General features: G+C 50.3%; 1 protein-coding gene across 1 annotated transcript in view; it reads left to right on the forward strand.

Annotated features, from left to right (window-relative positions):
• The window catches only part of Adcy3 (adenylate cyclase 3), a 44582-nt gene that overhangs the window by 12705 nt on the left and 5058 nt on the right, over positions 1–26819 (forward strand). The window contains exons 2-13 of the mRNA XM_035447628.1: positions 12925–13055; positions 13544–13655; positions 13813–13940; positions 15250–15408; positions 16617–16791; positions 18134–18262; positions 19821–19963; positions 20108–20269; positions 22441–22528; positions 23205–23321; positions 25019–25278; positions 25557–25622. Of these exons, the coding sequence (XP_035303519.1) occupies positions 12925–13055; positions 13544–13655; positions 13813–13940; positions 15250–15408; positions 16617–16791; positions 18134–18262; positions 19821–19963; positions 20108–20269; positions 22441–22528; positions 23205–23321; positions 25019–25278; positions 25557–25622 (1670 nt within the window). The remainder of the gene's footprint in view (positions 1–12924; positions 13056–13543; positions 13656–13812; positions 13941–15249; positions 15409–16616; positions 16792–18133; positions 18263–19820; positions 19964–20107; positions 20270–22440; positions 22529–23204; positions 23322–25018; positions 25279–25556; positions 25623–26819) is intronic.

Consider the following 26819-nt stretch of genomic DNA (forward strand, 5'->3'; position numbering starts at 1 on the left):
TGGAGGATGCTAGGTGTACAGGGCTCTTAAGAGAGCCATCCACTGCCTAGGTGTGTACCTGGTGTAGGCAGAGCTTCTGTGTCCTGTCTGTCATTGCCAAATAATCACACAGAGACTTATTAACTGTAAATGCTCAGCGATAGCTTAGACTTGTCTCCTGCCAGCTCTTACAACTTAAAATAACCCATTTTTATTCATCTGTGCTCTGCCTCAAGGCTCATTTACCTGTCCTATGAACTCCCCATGTTTCTTCTTCTGCACCTGGCTCTCCACCCCTCAGACTCTACCTTTCTTCTTCTCGGCATTCTCTCTGCCCAGAAAATCCTGCCTAGCTATCAGCCAGTCAGCTTTTTTTTTTTTTTTAATTAACAATAAGAGCAACCCATTTTCACAATGTACAGAAGTGTCATTCCACAGTACCCTGGGCAGCATGGCTTAGGGCCACACTGCTCTGTGGTGCCCATTCAGGTGAACAGCTGCTATAACCAGTTTCCTTTCCTGCCTGGGTCATGGTCCTCCAATTGAGGTGTGCTGCTACTGCTCGAGGCCTTTACCTGTGGGAAGTGCTCCCTGTTTGCCGTGAGTGGGTTCTCTCCTGGAGCTGTGAACTGGGAATGTACTGTGTCATAAGCTCAGTGGCTGAATGTCCTTGTGCTCCGACCTCTGCTCAGGCCTGCTTTGCTGTTTGCCCCAAGTCCTTTGGCTATGAGGACATGGCACAGAGTCCACCTTAACCTTGAACCCATTCTCTTGGAGGGCCATGGCGGGGGGGGGGGGGGGTAGAATTAGGTTTCCAGTGTCATCCCCAAAGTTGTCCTGGCAACAGTGAGGTGGGGGTAATGGACCTGCTTTTTGGGGGAGCTGCTCGGTGGAGGAAGATGAGGTTGGTGTAGGCAGAGAGTAGGGTACCTCCCTTCTCCACAGGGACACAGCCTCTTCCTCTAGGTACTGGTCCTCAGTATCCCCAGTGTTGAAAATGGGTGGGTCACCTGATAGGACCATATACCCCTCCTCCAGCATTAATCTGGAAATGTACTTCCATTTCAGCTTCTAAACAGAAACACTCTTGAGTGCATCTAATATTCTTAGTGTTTGTTTTAGCTTTGAAAGACATTTAATGTGAGAAAAGCCAGAAGGAGCGGTCCCTGAGTTGTGAGGTAAATATCTGTCTCTGTTGGTTATAGTTCCTTTTGGACTTTATGGAATGTTCCTCACGCCAGCGTTGCAGAATTTAGCAAGGCAAGTCCCTATCTCGGGCAGTTCAGTGAGGGGGCCCCTGGTGACAGCGGGAGGACCTGCTGTGTTGTAAGGTCTCCAAGCAGCAGTGGTAAGGTCAGCACTGATGAGCCCCCTCCCCCATCCCCGCCCCCAGACTACTGAGTACCTCCCGAACCTCTGCTGCTTCAGTAGCTCTCCAGCCATCACCGCACCATATTCTTCCTCAACAGCTGGGCTTCTGTGGTCTGTGGCCAGGGCTGGGAGCATCCCTTCTCTGGCTGAGGGAATGAAGCTGTGGCTAGAAGTACAGGTACTTTTTTAAATGCCTACTTACTATTTAAGACATGTCTACATCCTCTACAGCAATCTGGACTTCTGACTGCCTTACACAGTCTCTGTAATCCCCCCCCCCTCTCTCTCTCTTCTCCCTCCCCTCCCCTCCCCCCCTCCTCTCCCCTCCCCTCCCCTCCCCTCCCCCTCCCCTCCCCTCCCCTCCCCTCCCCTCCCCTCCCTCCCTCTCCTTCTCCTCTCCTCTCCTCTCCTCTCCTCTCCTCTCCTCTCTTCTTCCTTTTTTTGAGACAGTCTCACTCTGTGACCCAGCCTAACCTTGAACTCATGGCACTCCTACCTTAGCCTTCCAAGTACTGGAATTACAGGTGTTAAGGAGCCACTGTGCTGGGCTTCAGAGTGAGAGGCACATTCCCATTCTAGCTGAACCACTTGTCACTTGGCCTTGAGTAGGTGGTTATGTCCTCTGGGCCCAGCTTGCCTATAAAGTGGGACCAGAGGATGTGATGGTAAGGTCTGTAAGAGAGGCTTGAAAGAGGCCTCAGTGGCTAAGAGCACGTACTGCTATTGCAGACGACCTGAGTTCATGTTCCTAATACCCATGTCAGGTGACTCACAACTGCCTGTAACTCCAGCTCCAGGGGATCCAGTGCCTTCTTCTTGTCTCCACAGGCTCCCGAATGTGAATACCCACACCCTAAATACATACACAATTAACAGTAAAAATTAAACTTATCTTTATAGACAGATACACAAATGTATGCATGTCTAGATAGATGACAGACGGATAGACAGACAGACAGATGATAGATATATAAATGCATGTATGTGTGTATATGCCTGTAACCCTAGCACTTGGAAGATGGAGGCAGGAGGATCAGAAGCTCAAACCCATCCTTAGCTACATACTTAGTTCAAGGCCAGCTTATATATCATAAGACCCTATCTCAAAAACAAAATGAAATATATTTTTTAAAATTGTATCTTTAAAAACATGGAAGTCAGTAAGGGTACATTGAGATCACAAGTCTTCAGTGCCTTCTTCCATGAGCACAACAGAGCCTGTGAGGGTGGCTGGCTGAAAAGACAGAGGTACATGCAGTGCATCAGGGGAAGGAACTTACCGAGAACCTCGGGTCCAGGGAGGCTGGTCTCTCATATCTTGGGCCACGGAAAGCTTTCTCGAGGTAGGTTGAAGACCCAAAGGGTGGCGAGCATCAAGCCATGTAGGGGAGGAAAGACTCCAAGGCGTGTCCACAGGACATATGAGGGACATGGTACCATGGAACAGAAAGAGAGGGGAAGAGAGGCACAGCCTGGAGCCTGTAGTCCCTGTGATGAGGGCCTTGACTTTGTGCTGAAGGGAGCTAGGGTTAGCCATGTAGGCTCTCAGGATTCAAGCAGGTAAGTGTAGCTGTTGATGGGGAAGCAGGGAGATCAGTGAGATGTGGTCCAGATCAGGATGGTGGTGACAGGAGAGTGCTGAGGCAAGGAGGGGTCTAGGTACACTCTGAAGGCAGAGCTGGCCAACTTTACGGCTCAACAGAACAGAGTGCAGAATTGAGGATAGAGAAGGGTTGCTGGGATGGGGTAGCTGGGGTTGAGCTTGAGGTGCCTCTGGGCATCTGGAGAGCCCACACAGGTACGTTCAGTGAGTAGACCTCATTCTGTGAATTAACCACACAGCTGGCAGGGTTGAGGGCTGAGACCCACATTTGCATGGGCCCTGCTGGGCTAAGAATGTTGGACAGGGCCTCCTAGTGTACTGGTGGGTTCAGTGATAGCTGTTTGTTGGCCACACAGCTCATGGGAAGCCTATGATTGCTTCTACTGGGATCTTATGAGAGACAGTTTCCTCTTAGCAGCACCATATGTGAGCTTTAGGCCTGCCTCCAGCCATCTCTCTGGCCCAGAGTCACTGGGGCTTCGCAGAAGCTAGCCAAAAGGGTGAAGCCCTTGCCTTTGTGTCTTGGCCTGCCTGATTTGGAACATGGTGTGATGGACTCAAATTAGCAAAAGGGGCCTGAGGTATAAAGGACTCAGATCTGGATGTAGTCACACCTGAGATAAACATGGTGCTATGATTTGGTTATATACGAACCCCTCAAAAAGAAGAGGTCGGAATGCAAAATAAAGCGCATGGCCCAGGAGAAAGGCAGAGGGTCCAAGAAAGGTGGGAGGGCTGAGGGACTCACACTCAAAATGTGTGGAATTGGTCTTAAAACACATGATTCTTAGGGCTGGAGAGATGGCTCAGCAGTTAGGAGCACTTACTGTTCTTGGAAAAGGCCTGGGTTCTGTTGCCAGCACCTATCATCTATAACTACAGTTACAAGGGATCTGATGCCCCCTTTTGGCCTTCATGGGCACTGCACACATGTGGTGCACATTCATACACGCAGGCAACACACTCATCTGTAGTAAACATTTATAAAGAACATGGTTCTTTGGGAGCTTTTCAAGAAGAGAGAGTGGGCTGGTGAGCAGGTGGTGGCAGAAAGGAGTCTACCTGGGTCATGAAGCAGCAGTGTGTGTGGGTGTGGGCATGTGTTTGCTCTGTGTATGTGCAGTAGGTGTGGGTACACAAATGTGTGTGTATGTGCATGTTTGTTTCTGTTCCCATGTGCATGTGTGTGAGTGTGTGTATGTACAAGTGCATGTATGTGTGTGCAAGTGCATTCATGTCTGTGTGTGCATTACAAGTGCATGTGTATGCAAGTACATGCATGTGTGTATGGGTGTTACATGTGTGCATGGGTGTGTGTGCATGGGTGTTGCATGGGTGCATGGGTGTGTTGCATGGGTACATGTGTGTGGGTGGTGGGTGATGGGGAACTGTGCTGTGAAAGGCAGTCTTCATTGGAGGAATATTCTTTGTTCTCAGTGTGGAAGAGACTGTGTCAGTCTAGCCAGAAACTGACTTGGGGACGAGCTGGAGGGTGGTTGTGAACTCACTGGAAAGGAAATGGGGAGCACATTTGGAAGATGCACTGGTGAGGTTAAGGAGGTGGCCCAGGGAGGGATTGAAGCTGTAGGTAGTCCTGTCCAAGAGGAATTGTGTTTGCGTCATTTGCTCGGGCCATCATTCCCAGCATGGTGTTGAGCTGTCCTTTTTAGGTCAGTGACAGAGCAGGTGATGCCAGCTGTCAGGTCAGACTCCTAAGCACTCACCCCAACCACACATAGATGCGACCAGCACATTATCCTGTCATCATAGGGCCAGCTGTACTGAGTTTTCCATAGTGTTTTAAAGCTCTGTCTGGTACAGAAGCCACATGTAGCTAATTTCAACTAAAAGTAAGTTCTTCAAGTTGGATTTCAAAAACATCAGGGTCTCATGTAGCCTTGAACTTGTTACACTTGGTGTATGTGGTTCTCAGGATTGAACTCACAGTCTCATGCACGCTAAGCAAGTACTCTACCAACTGAGCCCTGTCGCCAGCCCCAGTTACTCAGGTTTTCGGTCACCGTCCATGCACCCAATAGCTGCACATGGCTAGTGGCCACCACATTGGCCAGCACAGAGCACTTGTAACTCAGGGAGTTCTTTAGAGAGGTTCTAGAGGGTGACAGCTTGTCCCTTGGGCCGTGCCCCTTACTTGATGGCTCATTAACTCACCAAACCTCTGAGGAACACCTGCTCTGTGCCAGGAACCACACACGTGATCGTCTTTGGACCCAGGGGGGTGTCTCCTGAGGTTGCAGTCATCTTGGCCTGCACAGTGTCCTTGTCTAGGAAGTGCAAGGGGCCCACGCTAGTGCCCAGAGTCCTGCATGGTCAGCAATGAAGAAAGTAAAGCATTCCTGGCCCAAGCGAGGCACCAGTGATTCCTGGCTATGATGCTAATCCTTTCACATGTGCAAGGGTGACCAGTGACTGGTCCCTGAATGGCTGAGTTTGGGACCACATTGTTTGGCGTGAACAGTGGCAGTTTCTAGATTTTCCACAATGGTCTTTGAACCTCTTCTTGGGAAGAGCTGAGCTATTTGAACTCTGACTTTACTTCCTGTCTTCCATAGCCTCGTGCCCAGAGGGCCAGGCCAGAATGGGTACATGGAGGGTTCAGTGTCCTTGTAGTTTCCAAACAGCCTAGAAGCTCCAAGAATTTGGGTATTTGGGTAAATTGGAGACAGGACCAAGATATGTGTGTGAAGTAGTTGCAGGCTTGCTTACGGTGACAGGTATGTGGGCGGGTGGGCATGTAAGTACACAGCACATAGGTAGGATACATGGGCATAAGTGTGGTCATACCCCTCTTTCAGACAAGCCAATTTCACTCATCTCACACAGACACTGTATGCTCAACATACCAGGGTCTACACACACACACATACACACACACACACACACACACCCGTTGCCACCTCCGCCATCACCTTTGGTATCTTTTCTCACTTAGTCTCTCCTCTCTTGCAAGGCTGTTGTAGACACCCGGCCTCTCACCAGCAGAGTTCATTTATCCAAATCCCTCCTGGCTTCCTTGCTGTAATTAACTCCTGAATGCCTCATCACAGTGTCAACTCTAACAACTCGGGGCCCCTGGGACAATGCTGGCCTCCTTCCCTCATCTCAGTTCTGAGCCAGCACACTGACTCACTGCTGAGGAGGACTTGACTGGTTCCTTCTGTGCTTGGTGGAGGCCATACTGACAAACATCCCCTCTGAATAGCCTGTCACCTGCTTACAGACATAATCCTGACCCCTGCTAGGAGGTGAGGACTCTGCCTAGGCTACTGGGGCCTTTTTACCCAGGAACAGGCCCCGCCTCCTCCATGCCTGCTAGCCCTGCACTCCAGTGTTTGTTTGCACATGGCCTAGAACAAGACTGGGGTGCTTCTCCCCTAAATCTGATGTGTTTTGTTGTTCTACCCCAAAGGCCTATCAGAGTTCCAAGTCTTTCTCTGTGCAGACTTTGGTCTTTTCCCCAGATAGGGTCAGGGCCTTGACTTTTTTCCCTCACACGTAACCCTCAGGGCAGAACTGAGGAGAAACTTTAGAACAAATGACCTGCTGTCTTGTCAGTGCTGAGCACAGCCTCAGTGCCCCAAGCCTCACTCACAGGGTTTGGTTTGCTCCCCTCCCTTGGGCTAGCCTCTTACCTCCAGGTTGACACACTCATGGGTCCATCTCACCAGCCCTCAGGAATGAGAGTTCAGCCCCTGCCAGGCCAGCACATTCCCCTCTCCAGAACCATCTGTTTCTTTATCAGCCTTCATTTGAGAGGCCCCCAAAGCAGCTTCAAGTCTTCTCCATACAGCATCTTTGCTCAGACTTGGGGAGAGGCTCTATGATCCCCATCCTGCAAGGTCCCCTCCCTTCCTGGCTGAGTCGAAGCCCCTCTGCTCCAGCTCATGCCTGGCTCAAGCTCCTTCCCTTCCTGTTCACTTCCCACTGGAAACTTAAGCTTGCTTACTCTTTCCTCCTGCAGTAGGAGGTATGTGGGCTAAGGGTGAACTGAGGTCCAGGCCCAAAGGGCATGTTTTAGTGGCCACTCCATGCTGTAAAGTCATTCAAAATCTGCCAGCATGGCAAATGTCAGACATTGGCCTGCCAAGATCAATGCACTACAGCTCTCCTATTTCATCCCTCCACAGTTGGTTTGGAGAGTATAATCTGTATCAATCACAATTCTGATGATATGTCACCAGAAATCTTCTATGACTTTTGAAGTTTTCCTTCTGGAGAGATAACGTGTTGAACAATGGAAAGAGTCTAAGACGGCTCCCATTGTATAGGTGAAAGGGTAAGGCCAGGGGTGCTTGCCCAAGGTGAGAGGCCTTGGCAGCCTAACCCCTGATCAGGAACTCTGACCCTTTGAATCATCTCTCTGCCTCTGTGTGTCTCTTTCTCTGCCTCTCTGTCTCTGTCTGTCTGTCTGTCTGTCTGTCTCTGTCTCTCTCTGTCTCTCTTTGTCTCTCTCTCTCTCTCTCTCTCTCTCTCTCTCTCTCTCACACACACACACACACACACACACACACACACACATTATCTTGTATGGAGGCCAGAGGATAACCTTGGGTATTATCCTTAGGGGTGTTATCCTTAGGAATGGAATGCTGTCCACCTCTTTTGATGCAGGGTCTCTGTCTTTTTTTTTAATTTATTTATTTATTGTGTATACAGTGTTCTGTCTGCACACTGGAAGAGGGTACCAAATCTCATTACAGATGGTTGTGAGCCACCATGTGGTTGCTGAGAATTGAACTCAGGACCTCTGAAAGAACAGCCAGTGCTCTTAACCTCTGAGCCATCTCTGTAGCCCTGCAGGGCATCTTATTAGTTGGAGTTTCCCAGTTAATCTAGAATGACCAGTAACCTCCAGGGCCCTCTGCCACGCTGGGACTACAGGTGTGTACCACCGCACCCAGCATTTTCATGTAGCTATGGGGATTGAATACAGTACTTTATTGACTGAGTCATCTCAGTCCAAACAAGATTGTTTTTGTTTTTAAAACATGTTATCTCTTCAGCAAAGGTGCCCCCCCCCCCCCGTCATTATTGTCTCTTCCTCCTCAGGCTCCAGCAGGCACATCTTCCCTGGGTCACAGCATCAGATAAAAAGTAGCTTCAGGGAGCTACAGAGTTGGCTCAGCGGTTAAGAGTACTGGGTGTTCTTCCAGAGGACCTGGGTTTAATTCCAGCGCCCACATGACAGCTCATAACTGCCTGTTGCTCCGTACATACAGACAAAAGATGAATGCACATGAAATAAAAAAAAATATTTTTTAAACAAGTAGCTTAGTCCAGTCCTCCAGAGAAATTCTCTGCTGGCCAACTGAAGGTTATCTAATAGTCTAAGAGTTAAAATACCACACGTCTGTCACTCAAGGACACTGACGTGTGAGAAGGCCATCCTGGGACAGTGTGGCTGCCCAGCCCCAAAGGTGCGTCTAGAGGAGAAACAATGGAGGGGACCCAAAGTCTGAGTTGTTCACAAAAATTCATGTAATGATTCATGTTATTATTCCATTCTGTGCCCCATTACTCAACTGGTATATATTCGTTGCATGGATCCAACACAGGCATCGGCTATAAAATCGATGTCTGTCAATAATGGTGCTCCATGGTTGTAACTCACAGCATGAGAGTTCAAAATACCAAGCTTAATGAAATGAGGTGACCATTTTTGATGTAGTTTTGAAGATCATATTATAAAACCATTGTGAGAATGGAAAGATCCATGGAAATGAAAGAATAACTAACAATGAATTGCTGCAGAGCTTCCCTTCTCTCTTGGTTAATTCCTAGCGAACAAAGATCATAATTGCATACAGACTCTGTGTCACAGTTTTTATCAGCTTGGCACAAACCTAGATATACCTGAGAAGAGGGAATCTCAATTGAGGAATTGCTTTCAACATTGGTTTGTGGGACTTTTTCTTTTTTCTTTTCTTTTCTTTTCCTTCCTTTTCTTTTCTCCTCCCCTCCCTCCCTTCCTCTTTCCCTCCCTCCCTCCATTTCTTTCTTTTCTTTTTCTTTTTTTTTTTTTTTTTTGGTTTTTCGAGACAGAGTTTCTCTGTGTAACTTTGGAGCCTATCCTGGTACTCTCTCTGGAGACCAGGCTGGCCTCAAACTCACAGAGATCCGCCTGCCTCTGCCTCCTGAGTGCTTGGATTAAAGGCGTGCGCCTTTAAGACAAGCTTTCTCTACATAGCCCTAGCTGTCCTGGAACTAACTATGCAGAGCAGACTGGTCCCAAACTCAGAGATCTCTGCCTTCCTCTGCCCCTGAGTTCTGGGCTCAAAGCCATGCAGTACCATGCCCAGCTGTGGGGCACACTGGGCATTCTTGAATGCTGATTGACATGTGAGGGCCCAGCCCACTCTGGGTGGTGCCATCTTGATCCCAGCACTCAAGAGGCAGAGGCAGGTGGATCTCTGTGAGTTCAAGGCCAGCCTGGTCTACAGAGTTCCAGGACAGTCAGGGCTACACAGAGAAACCCTATTGCAAAATACAAAAACTAAAGATCGGTATTTATTTAATTGGCCTGCCTTCAGACCCTCTGTAGCATTTTTCAACATTGTTATAGAAATACATAATACAAAAGTAAAAGAAAGAAAAGTGAGGACAAAGGAACATTTCCAACCATCCCAGAAAAAAGCCATCCCAGCCATCCCAGAAAAAAGCCAGCAGCCTCTACTGAAAAGGATTTCCCAGGCTCTTAAGTTTGGTCTTTAGAATCACCCTCCTCTTGTGTTTCTGCTGCCTTTGTCATGATGACCACTGACAGATGGTCCAGACCCAGCTAGGAGGAGGCAGTGTTTAAAGGGGGTAGGGGGCGCTCATGATGTGATCAAGGACATATAACTCTTCCCAGGGCTGGCCTGGACTCCAGTACCCATGGGATTCTAAGGGGGCTTTGCTGTGTCCCTGGAGCTCTGAGGTAGTCGAAGGACAGGTGGTTTAGGCTATTGGGCTGAAACAGCTGGGGTTTCAGCAAGATTAGCTCAGAGCTGTGACCTTCTTAAACCTGAGTTATGTACCTGCTTTCACAGTGAACAGGCTGCCTAGACTTGGGGACCTTCCTCACTTAACACATTATATGTACATATGTCAGGCCAAGGAGGGGTCAGGAGAGTTGTGGAGGTTGAATAGAAGGACTCTTTTTGTTTGTTTTTTGAGACAGGGTTTCTCTGTGTAACTTTGGAGCTTGTCCTATAACTTGCTCTGGAGACCAGGCTGGCCTTGAACTCACAGAGATCCACCTACCTCTGCCTCCCTAGTCCTGGGATTATAGGTGTGCACCACCAACGCCTGGCAAATAGAAGGACTCTTGTTTGTATTCATTCATCGTCCCACCTGCTCCAGAGAGCTCATACAGCCTGGCTGAGGGGCCTGAAGGTGTTCTGCTGACAGCAGGGATCCCAAGGGAACTCAGTGCGTAACTGTGGCCACCCTGGACGCTTACAGGAAAACCAGGCCACACCTTGTTGGGGTCTCAACTCCCCCAGCCACACTTTGCAGTGACATAGGACAGCTGGAATATACTGAGCACTTCCGGGGAAGAGGGGGTGGCAATTGTTCTAAGTGCTTTGTACTAATGAGCCCCTTAGTCCCCGCTCACCACCTAGGAAACAAGGCACAGGGGATTTTTTGGTGACTTGTCTGATAGCACATTGGGAATTTGGAGGCATATTCTTCACCCTGCCTACGCCTACCCCTGTGGATTTCCCTTTATGAGAGCAATGTTCATATATCCCACCCCACGTAGGCAGGGACCTTAAGAAGACCAGTCCAAAGTCCCAGCCCCCAGGTCTCATGGCTGCCTCCCACCCGCCACCTTCAGAATTCCTGCTTCTGCCAATCAGGACTCTAGCGACTTTCTCGGAGCTGCCCTAGTGACTAACAGGGCCCTGGCCCTGGTTTACTTGAAAAGCCCTCAGAGATCATCCTGTCCCCAAGTTTCCTCCACAGTACTGCTTCTCTTGTTTTCTAGCTGTGAAACAGGACTAAGTTAGCTTCTGGGACAGGTCTACACGTCCCACACCCCACCAGCAGGGGGTTGGGGATGCCAGGTGCCAGGATCACCTGAATCTTGTTAAGCAGGGCTGCAGGGCCCTGGGGATGCTGCTACTTCATGGGCTCTGGTGGAGCTAGGGCAGGGCTCACTGGGGTTATTTTGGCTTCTCATTCCTCCACTGTAATGATGCCATCACAGGGTTCTCAACACTGGAAAAGGCTGCCGTGGAAATGGAGAAATAGTGAAACTGCTGTAAGCACTTCAGACTATAGCCAGCCATCCTGGAACTAGAGCCACCCACCTGCCTTTCAGTAGCTGAGCTCATGGTGTACCCCAGTGTGGTCACCAGGATCTGCTGTGTCCCTGGGGCTCTGCTGCAGCCTCTGGCTGTTGCTCTGCCTGTAGCTCTATCTATCATAGCTCTGCCCTTTTCTGTGGCCCCCATTTCTCTAAGGCTGGCCTGGCCTACTTTACCTCCAGTCACCTCCTCTCCATCCTCCATGGTTCTCTTGCCTTTTGGCCTCCACAATTTCCATCTTGTAAAACCTTAGCGTGTGGCTCTTCCTACACCAGGCACTACCATCCCCTTCTTCCCTCAGGGATCAAGGGATAGTGCTTTTTGTTGTTGTTGTTGTTTTATTCCTCTGACTATCCCCTCCCCCACTCATTCTGTCTACTGTCTCCTCCTCTTTCCCATCCACACAGTCTGACCCATGTCTTGCTATGCCGATACCCTGGCTATGATTTCCAGAGCTTCTGGTGTGGTCCCTAGGCCGCTCCTAAGCACCGCCTGCAGGGTGTTCCCTCATGGAAGCCTTGTGGGGCTCCTCATCCTAGGCACATGTATGGCCATGCTCCTGACTTTCCCCCACATCTGGTTTTCCTCTATGGTTCTGTATTTTGAGCATTGGCGCCATCCCCTCAGATGTCCAAGCCACAGATTTTTTTTTTTTTTTTTCTGGAAAGAGTTAGAGTGCAAATATTTCTGGCTTTGCCAGCCATATGGTCTTTGTCACAACTACTCAACTCTTGTTGGAGTGTGAAAACAGTCAGAAACAATGTGTAAACAAGAGAGCCTGGCTGGGTGCCAATAAAACTTTATGAAAGCAGACAGCAAACACATTTGGCCCATAGGCCAGTATGCTGACTCTTGTCTCCACCTAGTACTTGAGCAGCAGTTCTGTTTCTACTGCTACTAAAATACTCTCCTGTCCTTGAGCCCTGGAGGACTCCCTCTGCGTGTCTACTTTGGATTTGTGGCTCTCAGGAAGGCCTCGGTTTACCTGACTTTAAGACTTAGTTCTATCTCAACTTCCAGGAAGGCCCCTGGGTACCCCTGCCTCACTTGGTGGGTTTTGACCCTTTCCTCACATGGTACTCTGCTCCATGCTTTGGTGGCCTCCTCCATCTCTATGCTTAGCAAGCTGCCTCCATATTCAACCCGGTGGGCCGCAAGTGTCACACTTGCAGTGGGCATTCTGACCTGTGTCTTCAGGAGACCCTAGGCTCAGGTAGAATTCTCGCTGGCTGTGGGATCATCAGTATCTGATGTGTCGTAGGTCTTCAGTCAGGTTGAGTCTGAACTGGTGATTGTTTTGTGAAGGTGCAGTGGGTGACATGAGGAGGACTCAGCAGCGAGGGACTGGTACAGTGCGGGCACAGGAATGGTCACCATTCTTATGGAATGAGGAACAGGATGAGCTAGAGTTCTTCTGTGGCATTTCCTATCCCTGTCAGTGATATGCGCAGGGCTGTCATGACACTGAGCCTCGTCAGGGTCAGAAGCTGCCCAGCCTGGCCTTTAGCTGCTGCCCTGTGGGTGTTGGGGCTTCTGTGCAGGCTGTGTAGTTCCTGGCTGACATCTCTCACCAGCATCAGCGTCCTTCCACCAGTGTTGGTATTTGGCCCTGTAGGAGTGTAGGCTGTTTCCCCTCCAACCTTGTGCTTCTCCTCACAGGAGAACCTTATGCTTTCGATCCTGCCAAAGCATGTGGCTGACGAGATGTTGAAGGACATGAAGAAGGATGAGAGCCAGAAGGACCAGCAGCAGTTCAACACCATGTACATGTACCGGCATGAGAATGTCAGGTACAATGGCTTGGAGGCCCCGACAGCAGGATTGGTCAGGGAGGCGCACTGCTTCATGGGATCTACCAAGTACTATGGGGTCTGGTTTTCCCAAGGACTAGAGGCAAGGCCACCCCACAGTGCGTGTCTTGACTCCCCTAAACTGTGGGAGGAGCCATATCAGTAGACGGCAGAATGAAAAATGTGCATTAGCCTGCCTGGTTTAACCTGTTGTTGAATAAATGTCACCCAGAAAAGGGGCACCTGTGAGGCTGCCTCACTATTCAGGACCAGCTCTGAGGCTAGAATCAAGGATCTTCAGCCAGGGGCAGGGTAGAGGCGGGGTGGTGGTCACCAGGCAGGTCCCAGGAGGGGAGAGGTTAAGCTTCAGTGTCCAGGCCGTGCCAGGGTCTCACTGCACTAGAGTTGAGTAAGAGCTTTCCCCGAGGGCAGGTGTGGGTGGTGGGGTCAGTCTGGAGTCTTACTGCCTACGGCCCCTCCTTTTGCAGCATCCTGTTTGCAGATATTGTGGGCTTTACCCAGTTGTCCTCCGCCTGCAGCGCCCAGGAGCTCGTAAAGCTACTCAATGAGCTTTTTGCCCGCTTTGACAAGCTGGCGGCTGTAAGTACCAAATGTGCCCACTCCTCTGCTGCCATGGTCTTCAACCCTCAGCCCTGTCCATGGCTCCTAGGCTTTCCCTGCCTGCCCCTCCCCCGCCTTCTGGGCCTTTCCTCCATGGCCAGGGGCCAGGAGCACACGCCATGCTCTGCCCTTTCAGAAATACCACCAGCTGAGGATCAAGATCCTGGGTGACTGTTACTACTGCATCTGCGGCCTGCCTGACTACCGGGAGGACCATGCCGTGTGCTCCATACTCATGGGGCTTGCCATGGTGGAGGCCATCTCGTAAGTGGGTGCCTCTGGGAGGGTGGGGTGGCCAGACGGCCAGCACCGTGTAGGATCTATTTGAGATATGGAATAAGGCTCAGTCCTGGTCCCGATTTCCAGCTGTGGCATCCCTTCCTCACAGCTTGGGGAAACAGCAAGACTCCATAGCTTCTGGGACATGTTTCTTCAGTATTTGGTTTCGGCATTTATTTGTTTTACTGGTGGGAGGTGGAGTTGGGAAATCCATCCCGGTACCTCCAAATGGGAGAACCTTCTCTGGTGGACTTCTCCCATCTCTTTTTCTTTCTGTTTTGTCTTTATGACCTCACTCCCTCCAGTCAGATCAGTACAGAGTTTGTCCCCCATGATACAATTAAGGGACTTCTGAGGTCACATGGTACAGGGGAGGGGTGGCAGCAGGTGCTGTGGGAACCTAGCCTCTGCTCTGGCTCAGGCTCTACTTCCACCTGTGGGCTTGGGGTTGGTGGACACCTGCCCTCTCACTTCTGTAACTTGTCGCTGCTCCGCGTGGTCCTGGAGGGGCCTGGGAAGGCAGTCCTCTGATGTGTGGTGGCTTGGGGAATCCACTAAGCGCTCAGTGAAAAAGGAAGCTTCAGGCGGCTTCTCCCCTCAGGGTCAGAGCCTGGGACATCCACGCATCCATCTCTGGGAAGCTGAGAATTCTTACTGTCTCCCAGGTTGAATCCCCTCTCCCGTCCCCTGCCTTCTTCCAGTCAGTAGATTAGGATTAGAAAGTTCAGCCTTCCTCCACAACACAACCCAGCAGGAAAACACAATGTGAGGACATGACCTCGCCAAGTATGGTTGAGGAGAAGGTCTGTATTGTAGCTATGAGGGAGAGAACAGCCAGAGGCCCCTGGAAGAGTCTAGGGCAGGGAGAAAAAGTAGTATACAGTACATTTCCAGGAGACTGGACTTAGCCATGGGTGGAGGATAGGGGAGAGGGGCAGAGAGAGAGAGAGAGAGAGAGAGAGAGAGAGAGAGAGAGAGAGAGAGAGAGGTGGTGAGGGGGCCAATGAGAAGCTGGGGGTGGGGAGGGAAGCCCATGAGCTGGAGAAGTTTAGGATGCTAGCTAGCATGGACTCTGTAACAGATATTCTCAATGCCGAGAGAGCATGCAAGCCAGTATGCACTTTGGTGTGCTAATAAGCACCACAGTTAGCCATTTGTCTGAAGTTTCTTTTGGACCTGACCACAAATACCTGAATTTTGCGTTTGTTATTCCTGGAGTTCTCAGACAAGGAGCCTAGCTGCGGTTTGCATTCATGTCTGCATCTACCGAACACCACCTCTCTGTGCCTGGCAGGTATGTGCGGGAGAAGACCAAGACTGGCGTGGACATGCGTGTGGGGGTGCACACAGGCACTGTGCTAGGCGGTGTCCTAGGCCAGAAGCGTTGGCAGTATGACGTGTGGTCTACCGATGTCACTGTGGCTAACAAGATGGAGGCTGGTGGCATCCCAGGGTGAGTGCCCCTACCAAGGGGGTGGGTGTAAGGACCAAGGGAGGGGAACCACTCCATCTGCTCCCCAGGGCTATGGCCTAATGAGGGACAAGGGGCCCCCAAATTCTGTCCCTCCCAGGAGCAATGTTCCTACCTTCTGTTCCTATGATAAAACACTCTGCCCAAAAGCCACCTCCAGAAGAAAGGGTTTGTTTGCCTTATAGATCCAATTAATTATGAAGGGAAGTCAGAGTAGGGAGTGAAGCAGAAATGGAAGAAGTTTACTGTCTCAATTTCTTCCTCTCTCTCAGCTAGTTTTCTTGTATAGTTCAGAGCCACCCGCCTAGGAAAGGTGCTGCCCACAATGGGCTGGACCCTCCCACATCAATCATCAGTCAAGAAAAGTTCTTTCAGACACTGTCACAGGTCAATCTGATCTGGGGAATTCCTCAAACGAAACCCCCTATCACCTTGGGAATCCCTAGGTGACTCTAGGTTGTATGAAATTGACCAAAAGTACCTACTCAGCACAGCCAGCCTCTGGCCCTGTGGCTGGGACACTACCCTCAGGTGCCTGTCTCTGGCCAGGCTGCCCTCGGGACCTCATTAGAGTCAGTTCCTGTTCTCTCCTCAGTTACTATGTGGCTTATAGTCCCCTTGGCAGCAGGGGAGGCAAGGTAGAGAGAATGCAATTCTTGGAGTTAGAATTCAGATCTGGTATTGAAATCTGGTCTCTCATTTTCTATTTAAAAGACTCACTTTTATTATTTTCATTTATGTGTAGGTGCATGTGTCTGTGAGTGTGCATGCATGGTATGCAGGAGCCTGCAGAGACTAGAGGCACTGGACCCTCTGGAGCTGGAGTTAGAGGCAGTTGTGAACTGCCTGATGTAGGGGCTGGGAACCGAACTCCGGTCCTCTGGAAGAGCAGAAAGTGCTCTTAACAGCTGAGCCATCTCTCTAGCCCCTCATCTGATACTCTAAACAACCAGGAGAGAAAATTACATTCCTTTTCTAAGAATTCAACAGCTCTGGGACCAAAGCTCAGAGCAGTGGGTACCATGCTGCCCACCCAACTAGTTATTAGCAGGTCTGCTCCCTGGTCCCTGCCACACATACCTGGAATCACTGGTCCCAGCATCAGCCAGTGCCGTGTGGTCTGCTGTCTGTCTCCAGGGCAGGCAAGGGCTACCTCTGGTGCATTCTCAGGGTCTCTCACTGTACTGCAGGCGTGTGCACATCTCCCAGAGCACCATGGACTGCCTGAAAGGGGAGTTTGATGTAGAGCCTGGCGATGGGGGCAGTCGCTGTGACTACCTAGATGAGAAGGGCATCGAAACCTACCTCATCATTGCCTCCAAGCCAGAGGTGAAGAAAACAGCTCAAAATGGCCTCAATGGCTCGGTGAGTCACCTGTCATATCCTAAGAGCAGAAAGTAGGAAAGAAAGAGATTTAGAAGAGAACAATTAGTCAAGTGTGGTGTTTTGCCTCTGCAATCCCAGCATGCAGGAGGCTGAGGCAGGAGTTCAAAGCCAGCTTGGGCTACACAGAAAGTTGAGGACCTGCTTGGGCTACATAAGCAAGTTCAAGGTCAGCCTGGGCTGACAGTAAGATCCCATCTCAGAAATAAAAATATATTAAAACAGAGTGGTAATTAAAGTTGGTTGGTGGTTGACCATAACAAGAGGTAGAATGGTGTGAAAAGTGAATCTAGGTCCCATGTCACTCAGCCTGGTGGTAGCTTCTTTCAGAAACTGGTTCTGAGGGGGAAAAGTGTCATGTGTGGCAAATTGGAGTTAAGAGGACTGTAGTATGCCCATGACAGTATCCAGAAGGGAGAGGCCACTGGAAATGTGGAAATGGCTAAGGCTACAGTAGTGAGTGGCTGGCCATAAAGGAAGAGGAGACCCAAGGCCAGGTAAGGTTTTCCAGTAGAAATGAAGAAGGAACAGGATAAAAACAGAGCTGTCCTGGGGGTCTGCCCTGGGTCTGGTCCTGGCATGGTGTCTGCTACATTTTCCTTTCTTTCGGCTTACCCTGCCCCAGCAGTGCTGGCCTGTTGACTGTCTTGACTCCTTGGATCAGCCTGCTGCTAGCCACTCAGTGTCCCTGTAATCCTCCCCACTCTTTTGATATTCCTTCAGGTTCTTTCTGAAATGGCATCTTCATTGTGACACCACCCACACACATACACACACGACCCTCTTTATGGCTGGACTTCCCACAGCCCCCATGCCCTTTCTTACTCCTTTCCATTTCTTATGACTGCTTATTTCTCTTACCTATTTTGCTGTTGACTGCTGTTCCTCATGAGAATGTGGGTTCTAAGATGCCAGGACTCAGCACATACTTATTAATTGGGGAGTGCACTGTTCCCCTTTACAGTGTTTGATTCACTCTATCAAGGACAAACACCCTAGTTGAAAGTTTGTAGAAGTTATTCAGACTTGACGTAGCCCTCACCCAAAGAGACCTTGGGGCACTGCCATAAAGTTAGTGTCTTAGAAATAGGATTTGGAACAGTTGGGTCTTTACTCTGTTTAGAAAACTATGCATAGCAATGGATATTAGGAAATGACAGCATTTAAAAATCGAATGTTGTAGAGGATGAAATGAGTGGTGAAATTTCTAGGTCAGCAAGACTTCTATAAATGTAGGAGGAAGTTTCTGGAACAATAATAGAACAGCCACAGGCTGGGGTAGGTAGTGTTCCGTGGCCCTGATGAGCTCTCTTTTCTGTGACAGGCCCTGCCAAATGGCGCACCGGCATCCTCCAAGCCCAGCTCCCCGGCCCTTATTGAGACCAAGGAGCCCAATGGGAGCGCCCATGCCAGTGGGTCCACATCAGAGGAGGCAGAAGAGCAGGAGGCCCAGGTGGGTGTGGGGTCAGGGCAGGGTTGGGGAGCAGTAGGTTGCTGTAGTGGGAACCCATGCTGGGAGGAGGATATTGGCCACCAGCTCAGGTCTAGTTCCTTTTCAGCAGGGTAAACAGTTACAGTAGCGAAGGGAGAATAATGTACCCAAAGGCACTCCCTGAAGCATTGTCTAGCTGGAGTGGCCCTGTCTTGTCGATTTAGGGTCTGTGATGATTCTGCAGGGTAGATGGGTGCCTGCTTGGGAGTGAGTTTGTATCTAGCCACTCCCCTCTCAGTAGGTCACACCCCATGAGTCTATGCACCGAAAACCTGGAAGTAAGGGTTGGCATGTTGCTCCAGAGGATGAGGAGACAACCCCAAATCGCCCAAGAAACCTGTCAGACATACCCACTGATGAAGGTGATCTCTGCCTTAGAGGTCTGATGTCTGGAAGCTGGTGGCCCCACTGCCAGTGTCCCTGTGAGAGGAGACAGAAGTTGTCCCCAAGGTTTTAGATGCTGTAGAAGGTAGACACTTTCATAGCAGCTGGCTTTTCCTTGAGCATCCATCCAGTTGTTTCTCCTTAGAATGATTTTCTTGGGCCTAGAGAGATGGCTTAGCGGTTAAGGGCAACGGCTGCTCTTCCAGAGGACCCAGGTTCAATTCCCAGTACCTACGTGGCAGCTAACAACTGCCTGTAACTCTAGTTCCAGGGATCTGACACCCTCACACAGATATATATGCAGGCAAAATACCCAATGCACATGAAATAAAAGTAAATTACATATTTAAAAGGCTCATGTGTATGTATAAATGTAAATATATATAATACATAATTCTCTTGATAGGAAGAGGACTCATAAACTATGTAGCTTGACTCTGACATGGATTAAGGAGCTCACGACTCTTCATGCCCTAATCATTAGTCAGTGTCACTCGTATCTAGCTTATGCTCCATAGAAAGAGACTCTTGGTGCCAGAGCAGGCCACCCACAGCATTTTACAGGGGAGAAAAATGGTCTAGAATCAGGCAACCAGCTTGAGTGCTGAGTTTCAACCAGGCGTCTCAGCTCTGGCTTCAAATGTATTTCAGACTAACATAGCTCTGCCAGGCCTGGGCTGTGACCACTGGTGCTGGTGGCTGTGTGACCCAACCTTGCCTTGTGTTTTGGAGTTCCACTCTCTTTCTTAAGAGGGGGGGATGGTAGCAGATGCCCCAGCTCTGCCAGCCTTTTCTCATTAGCTCACAGTGACTGATCCCCTGAGGGCTAGGGCTCGGATTATACATGGCCCCAAAGTCGGCCATTTGTAAGGATTCTTGTGGAACAGCCCCATCCAACAGCAAGATGTCCTAACCTAGGCCTTGTCTTACATTCTGAGTTGGCCCCAGAGCCAAGCTGCTGCTCCCCAAGGCACAGCCATCAGTGGACAGCTGCTGAAGAGCTTCTATTTGGGACCCAAGCAGACAACGGCAGGGAAGAACCTGGGGAAGGGTTTGGTCCCCTCCTTTTCATTAGTCTTTCTCACACCTTCACGTGTCCCATCTGTCCCACTGATTCTGCCTCCCTGGCTTACAGGCCGACAACCCCTCGTTCCCCAACCCCCGCCGCAGGCTGCGCCTTCAGGACCTGGCAGACCGTGTAGTAGATGCCTCTGAGGATGAGCATGAACTGAACCAGCTGCTCAACGAGGCCCTGCTGGAGCGGGAATCTGCCCAGGTGTAAGTGGCCACCACTGAGGAGAACCCAGCTGCCACCCCTCACTGGCCCTTACTCAGTGCTAGGGGCAGTCATCTGAAACAGGGCCCCATCCCAGCAATCACGGCAGGCATGACATGTGGGTCACAGGCTTGTTTCCATGGCAGGGTGAAGAAGAGAAATACATTCCTCCTAACCATGCGGTTCATGGACCCAGAGATGGAAACACGCTACTCGGTGGAGAAGGAGAAGCAGAGTGGGGCGGCCTTCAGCTGCTCCTGTGTGGTCCTCTTCTGCACGGCCATGGTGGAGATACTTATTGACCCCTGGTGAGGAGGTCCAGGGGGAGGATGACAGGCCAGGAGGGGGATCCAGGCAAGGAGTGGCGGCAGTGTGAGAGGCAGACACCTTTGGTCTTGTTTCTGTTCCTTGTCTCTTTCCCTGACCCCCACCCAGATTCCACAGCAGCAGCCAAGCCCAGAATGGGATCTCTGTAGGGCCAGGAAAGCTGGTGACAGGCCTGTCCAGGAGGATGGAGAACATGGCTAGACGGCTAATAGAGAGGTTTAGGGACAAGAGTGGGGTATTACCTCAGCTTTAGTCACAGAGCCTCACAGAGCCTCGGCTCATCTTTGTAAAACTAGATTTTAGGCTCCAGACACAAACTGACGTCAATGGGAGGTCCTCTGGGGTGAGGCAGGGTATTCCAAAGTCAGCTCAGCTGTGGAAGCCCTGCCTGAAGGTTCATTATCCCCTTCCAGGCCTCAGGGGACAAGTGAGCATCTCCCTTCTGCAGAGGCCTCTAGCAGCAATGTTGGTGGGGCCCTGCTTGGATTAGTTTGAGGAGCTGTCAGAATCCTTGGGACTTGGCTACAGCATCCAAGGTTCTGTAGGCAGGAACAGTGGCAGATCCCAGAAGGCATCCTGAGCACCAGTTTGCTCATCTACCGAGTGAGGAGAGAGACCCGGCCTGAACGGCTCTCAAGACTGTTGTGAGATGAGAGCCATTTGGTTTACAAATGCTGTTGGGTCTGGGGAATGTAGCAGGGAACAAGCTCTTGTGGAGCTTACACCTCATGGGGGTGGTGGTGGGAACCAGTATGAACACCTAGACAGGAAAGCTCATGTGCAGTTGTAATGAGTGTGTTGAGGGAGATGGGGTCTGGCAGAGAGTTTGATTGACAGGCTCTTGTAGGGTGGTCACAGACCTCACTGATAACGTGACATTTCAGCAGAGTCCTGAAGGGCTAGGGAGTGAGCCTTGTGGCCATCTGTGCAGGTACAGATGTGGCAGTGTGCCAGGCCTCTCAAGGCGTAGCAAGGGGACAGTGCTGATAGCGGGGTGTTGCAGGAGAGTGATGGGTTAGGGTAGAGAGCTGGGCTCAGTTCATACTCCTGGACACAGAGGCTGGAGGAAAGATACAAGTTGGGCACGGATCTGAGAAGGGGACTCCTCTGGCTGTGTCACAACAGGCTAATGTGCAAGAGTGGAACCTGAGGCCAGGCTAACAGATGATACTGACTGAGATACCAATGGTGACTTGGGCCAGGCAGAGTTAGAGGAGAGGATGAGGGGTTAGATGCTGAATTTTATTGATGGATGGCTGGATTCTGGAGACAGATGTTATGGAGTATGAAAGGGCAGAGTAAAGGACATCTCCAGTGCATTTCTTTCTTTCTTTTTTTATTTGAGCAATGGACAGGCTGCAATGTGTTAACCAAGACCAAGAATATAGGAGGAGGAAGCACACTAGAGCAGCAGAGAGCTGGAGTTTGAGTTACCTTTGTGGCACCGCCCTTGAGGCAGCTGAGTTGCATAGTCGGGCTCAGGGAGAGGCTGGGGGTTCAAATCTAAGAGCTACCCACACAGCACACTTGGGAGCACGAGGTTCACTGAGATCACGAAGGGTGAATGAGTGGGAGGGGAAGCCAGTTAAAGGCCCGGGTGTGGCGGCAAAAATCACAAGAGATCCCCCAAACCAAGTGAGAAAATGTAAGAGGTGACCCTGAGTTACATACTGAATTAGCAACCTGAGTTTCTGGGGCTCTTGGCAAGTGTTCTCCATGGAGGGGTGAAATGGGAATGGATTTAAGAGAAGGGTCCAGAGCAGACAGATTTCCCAGAGTGGAGGGAGAAATGGATGTGGGAAGAACTCGCTCTCTGGGCTGTGCAGTCAGAGGTCACGTTAGCAGCCTCGGGGCGACTATTCTTTCATCCCAGCTACGGGGCTTATGCTCATTCCTGAGACTCCTTCCCAGGCTATTTCCAGAGCATCTGTGACCCTCCTCCCCTCTGAAAAAGTCCCAGTGGACAGTTAGCAGCTAAAGGGTGGCACATTCCCAGGCCCTGCCCTCTGTTGGCGTTCCTCTCTGCTAGGCCTCTCATCTCGTTGCTGCTAGGCCAGCGACAGTAGTTCCCTGGTGTCACACAGAAGCTGCCAGTCACAGACTTGTGCTCAGCTGGCCGCTGTAGTCCACAGTCACATTCTCTCTGCCCCAGGCTGATGACAAACTACGTGACCTTCGTGGTTGGGGAGGTTCTCCTCTTGATCCTGACCATCTGCTCGCTGGCCGCCATCTTTCCCAGGGTAAGAGGCACTCTTCAGTTGAGTTCAGAACCTTCTAGGCTCTGCAGAGTGGCACTCTATAAGTGATGGAGTTCATTTGGGCATTTGTCCATCCATCCATCCACCCCCCATACCTCCACCATCCATTCTGTAGCCTGGGATCCTGTGGGCCATGACCAAGCATGGCTGTGAAGGGGAAGCCCTAAAGGCAGGTTGACTTCAACTGTGAAGGACCTTAAAGCCAGCTAAAGAGACTGAGACTTCTGCAGGCACCCGTGTGCCAGGCAGTTTTTAGTCAGAATAACAAGGGGAAAGCAATGTTTCAGGAAAATCAGTCTTAATAGGCTGCTTGCCAGGTAACCTGGGGAGTTAGATATACTGACCTGGAAAAGGGAGAGGGAGGCGGCTAGGCAGGTGGCTACCCCTGCATAGTGTCCCCTGCCCTGGCCTTGCCTCTGGTGCTGCCCCCACATTCTGGATGTGTCTGCCTCGCTAGGAGCTATGACTCTGGAGGCCTAGGGGTGTACACAAACCTCAGCACTTTATTTGCAAACTTAAATTCTCTCCCTCTCAGTTTTGGGGACTCACAAGCAAAGCATGGCCTTTTGGGGTTCTGGGACTAGAGTAGGGGAGCAGCCGGTCATGTCTTCAGGGCATACAGGTTAGGCTCAAGCCCTTGTTATCCCATTTCTTCTAGGCATTTCCTAAGAAGCTTGTGGCCTTCTCATCTTGGATTGACCGAACTCGCTGGGCCAGGAACACCTGGGCCATGTTAGCCATCTTCATTCTGGTTATGGCCAATGTTGTGGACATGGTGAGCTTTTGCTTCCTTGTTGAAGGGAGCCTAAACCCAGGGGAGAAGGGCTGCACGCTGGCCACTCACCAGCCCTTCCTTTGCAGCATACATTTCAGGTGGATGAATCTGACACTGAACATCCCAGCCAGGAAGAGAGGGTCTTTGTGGGCATTCAGTGAACATCTGAGACTGACCTCATTCCTTGTAGCCCCTTCCCTCCCACAATCCAGTGTTCCCAGTTCTTGGCTAGGTGTAGCGATATCTGCAGTTACACATGAAGGAATTAAAGTTCAGAGAGGTTTGCTTGTTTTAGGTCACACAGTTAACAAAGCAAAAAAACTGAAGCACTTCTAGAGGCTGGGAGTCAGCGCAGCTGGTAAATTCCTTGGGACCTGAGTTTTATCCCCAGAATGCGTGTGAAAAAAGCCAGGCATGGGTTATACTTATAGGCCCAGTGACGGCGAGGTGAAGACAGACAGGAAGATCTTTGGGCTTCACTGGCTGGCCAGCTTAGTTCTTGAGTTGTATTGGGCCAGTGGGAGACCCTGTGTGGATGGTATATGAGGAGTGACAACAGGAGATTGTTCTGGCTTCTAGAAACATCCATCTTGTGTATGTTCACTGGCGCGCGCACACACACACACACACAACCAAGCTTGAGATGTCTTATCACAGGATTATGTGAGCATTCCTGGGGGGTGTTCCTTAAAGTATAGCCAATGTTGGGGACCCACTGGTCTGAGGAGGTGAGCCTATTTTATCTTACATCCCTAGAGGTGGCTGAGCAGGAACACAGCCTCACAGAGCCCATGTAGCTCTGGGGAGACAAGATCTTCTCTTCTCCTCAGTTCATGGAGAGCTAGGGTCCTGTTGAGAGGGAAGCTGTATGTCTTGTGAGGGAAAGGGGGCAGAAACTGTGACTGTTCCCACAGTTGTATGCATAGCTCTAATCTGGGTAATATGCTATGCAGTCGCTGAGTCCTTTTCTCAAGAATGTTTTTACTTAACAACTTGAGCTCAGGAGTAAAATTGGCCTAGAGACTTCTGGAAGTAACAGAAGTGAAAAGCTGTAGGTCTGCATGGTGTCCACCCTGTGGGATCAAGCCCCTGATCCTTTTTATCAGGAGACATGTGACACAGACACCTGGGTCTGGGGTCCTGTGGAAGGATGCATAGGGACCCTGCCCATCCAGGCACTGCACACAATCCTTACAAAGCCTTGTGGGCTGCAGGTTGCACAGAGGATTACTTAGCTTAGGGGCACATTTTCTGTTGACTATGGTGGGTCAGTAGGCTAACAAGTGAACAGGCTCCAGAAGGCAGGGCTACCCTGGTCGGTGGTAGAATAGCTGTCATCAGAGGTTCTAACTGACTACATAGCTCCTCTTGCAGCATGTGATGAGAAAAGCATGCTGGGCCAGGAGCCTGGAGATTGGGCTCCTGGGTCTCCTTTCACCGCTTGCTGATTGTTGGAGGGGTTTCTGTGCAGTAGGTAGGTATGAGGCTAACAATACACAGCGAATTTTCCTGAACACCAGATAAGACACACTGTAAGGCTCTTCATAGCAGTCACTATGTGTATATGCTTACTCTCCGGTAGACTTCCCCATCTCCTTGAGGGCACTGTGGAGGGAGCCAGCTGCATGACCACTGCCCCCACAGATCCCTCTGACCTGCTACTGACGCTTCCTTTCCCCCCATCTGTCGGCCTCCAGCTTAGCTGTCTCCAGTACTACATGGGACCTTACAATGTGACAGCCGGGATGGAGCTGGATGGCGGCTGTATGGAGAACCCCAAGTACTACAACTATGTGGCTGTGCTGTCCCTCATCGCCACCATCATGCTGGTGCAGGTCAGCCACATGGTGAAGTTGACGCTCATGCTGCTCGTCACGGGCGCAGTGACTGCCATCAACCTGTATGCCTGGAGTCCCGTCTTCGATGAATATGACCACAAGCGCTTTCAGGAACAGGAGTAAGATGAAGCCTGATGGAGGGTGTGCATGGTCTCCTTCCTCTCACGTCCCCCACCCTGCTCCTTTCAAGGTCATGTGCCAATGTTGAGGTGGCTTTCTACCTCAGGTTCATCAGAGAAATGAATGGGTAACAGGATTCGGGGCTTCTCACAAACAGGTGCTGGTAGCGGGGTGTGGTCCTTTCCATTCCAAAGAATAGATTTGGGACACTGAATGTTTGGGCTGTCAGCCTCCCACATCCAGATGTGGCCTGAATGTGCTGTTATCTGCTCAACAGCTCTCCTGTGGTGGCCTTAGAGAAGATGCAGGTGTTGTCTGCCCCTGGGCTCAATGGCACTGACAGGTAAGAGTCCCTGCATTTCCTCCTTGTCTGCATTCATCACCCTTCTCCTAGACAGCAAATGTAACGGGTGGCACTCCAGCACTTCACTCTTCCAAAGGCACATGGTCATAGGCAGTTAGAGGAGTTGCATGTTTCTCTGGGATTGCTGGACAGAGGCTGTATCCAGTGTGGACCTGGCCATCTGGGTCTCTCTTGCATGGAAGACAAGCTTGGAGAGCAGAGCTGTGTGGGTGGAGCTGAGGAAGAACGTTAAGTGGATGGCAGCTGGCAGGGAAATGAGGAAAGAGGGCTCAGTTGGAATTGAGACCTGGGTTCCTATCTGTGGCAGTTGGCATGTCCCTCAGGAGTGAGGCACAGATCTTTTTTTTCCTGAGTCTATCTTCTGAGAACATCGAAGTTCTCTAAGGTACATCTTGAAGTTTTAGATTTCTATGATTCAGAGTTGAACAGACCCTAAAATGAGATTTTTAAAAAAAGATTTACTTATTATGTATAGTGTTCTGCCTGCATGTATGCCTTTATGCTAGAGTAGAGTGCCACATCTCACTACAGATGGTTATGAGCCATCACATGGTTGCTAGGAATTGAACTCAGGACCTCTGGAAGAGCAACCAATGCTCTTAACCACTGAGCCTTCTGTCCAGCCCCTGAGACTTTTTTTTCAAGGGTGGTACTAATGGAGGATGAGTAGGAGACTTGAATATGGCCTTCATAAAATAAGTTTAAATGGCCAGGCAGTGGTGGTGCATGCCTTTAATCCCAGCACTTGGGAGGCAGAGGCAGGTGGATTCCTGTGAGTTTTAGACCAGCCTGGTCTACAGAGTGAGTTCCAGGATAGTCAGGACTACAGAGAAACCTGTCTCGATTGAGGGGAGGGGAGTCTAAAGCAAAACAAAACAAAAAATGCAAATTAAAGCCATAGCAATATATACCCTTACCAACATATACCCTTACCAATTTGGTACAATTTTCAAAACATGTCAAGTACAATAGCAACTCATATAATCTTGGTGGCGGTATACGCTTTTATAACCATTAGAAAACAACTTGGATTTGGTTGAGAATAGACCTATGTGGTTGGAGATACAGCTCAGTTGGTAGAACACTTGCCTAGCGCTGACAAAGCCTTGGGGTCTGTATGAACTGGAAGTGGTGGTGCACACTTGCAATTTAAGTAGAGGCAGGACGTCCGGAGTT

This window comes from Cricetulus griseus, chromosome 7 (assembly GCF_003668045.3).
Source record: "Cricetulus griseus strain 17A/GY chromosome 7, alternate assembly CriGri-PICRH-1.0, whole genome shotgun sequence".
Lineage (NCBI taxonomy): Eukaryota > Metazoa > Chordata > Mammalia > Rodentia > Cricetidae > Cricetulus > Cricetulus griseus.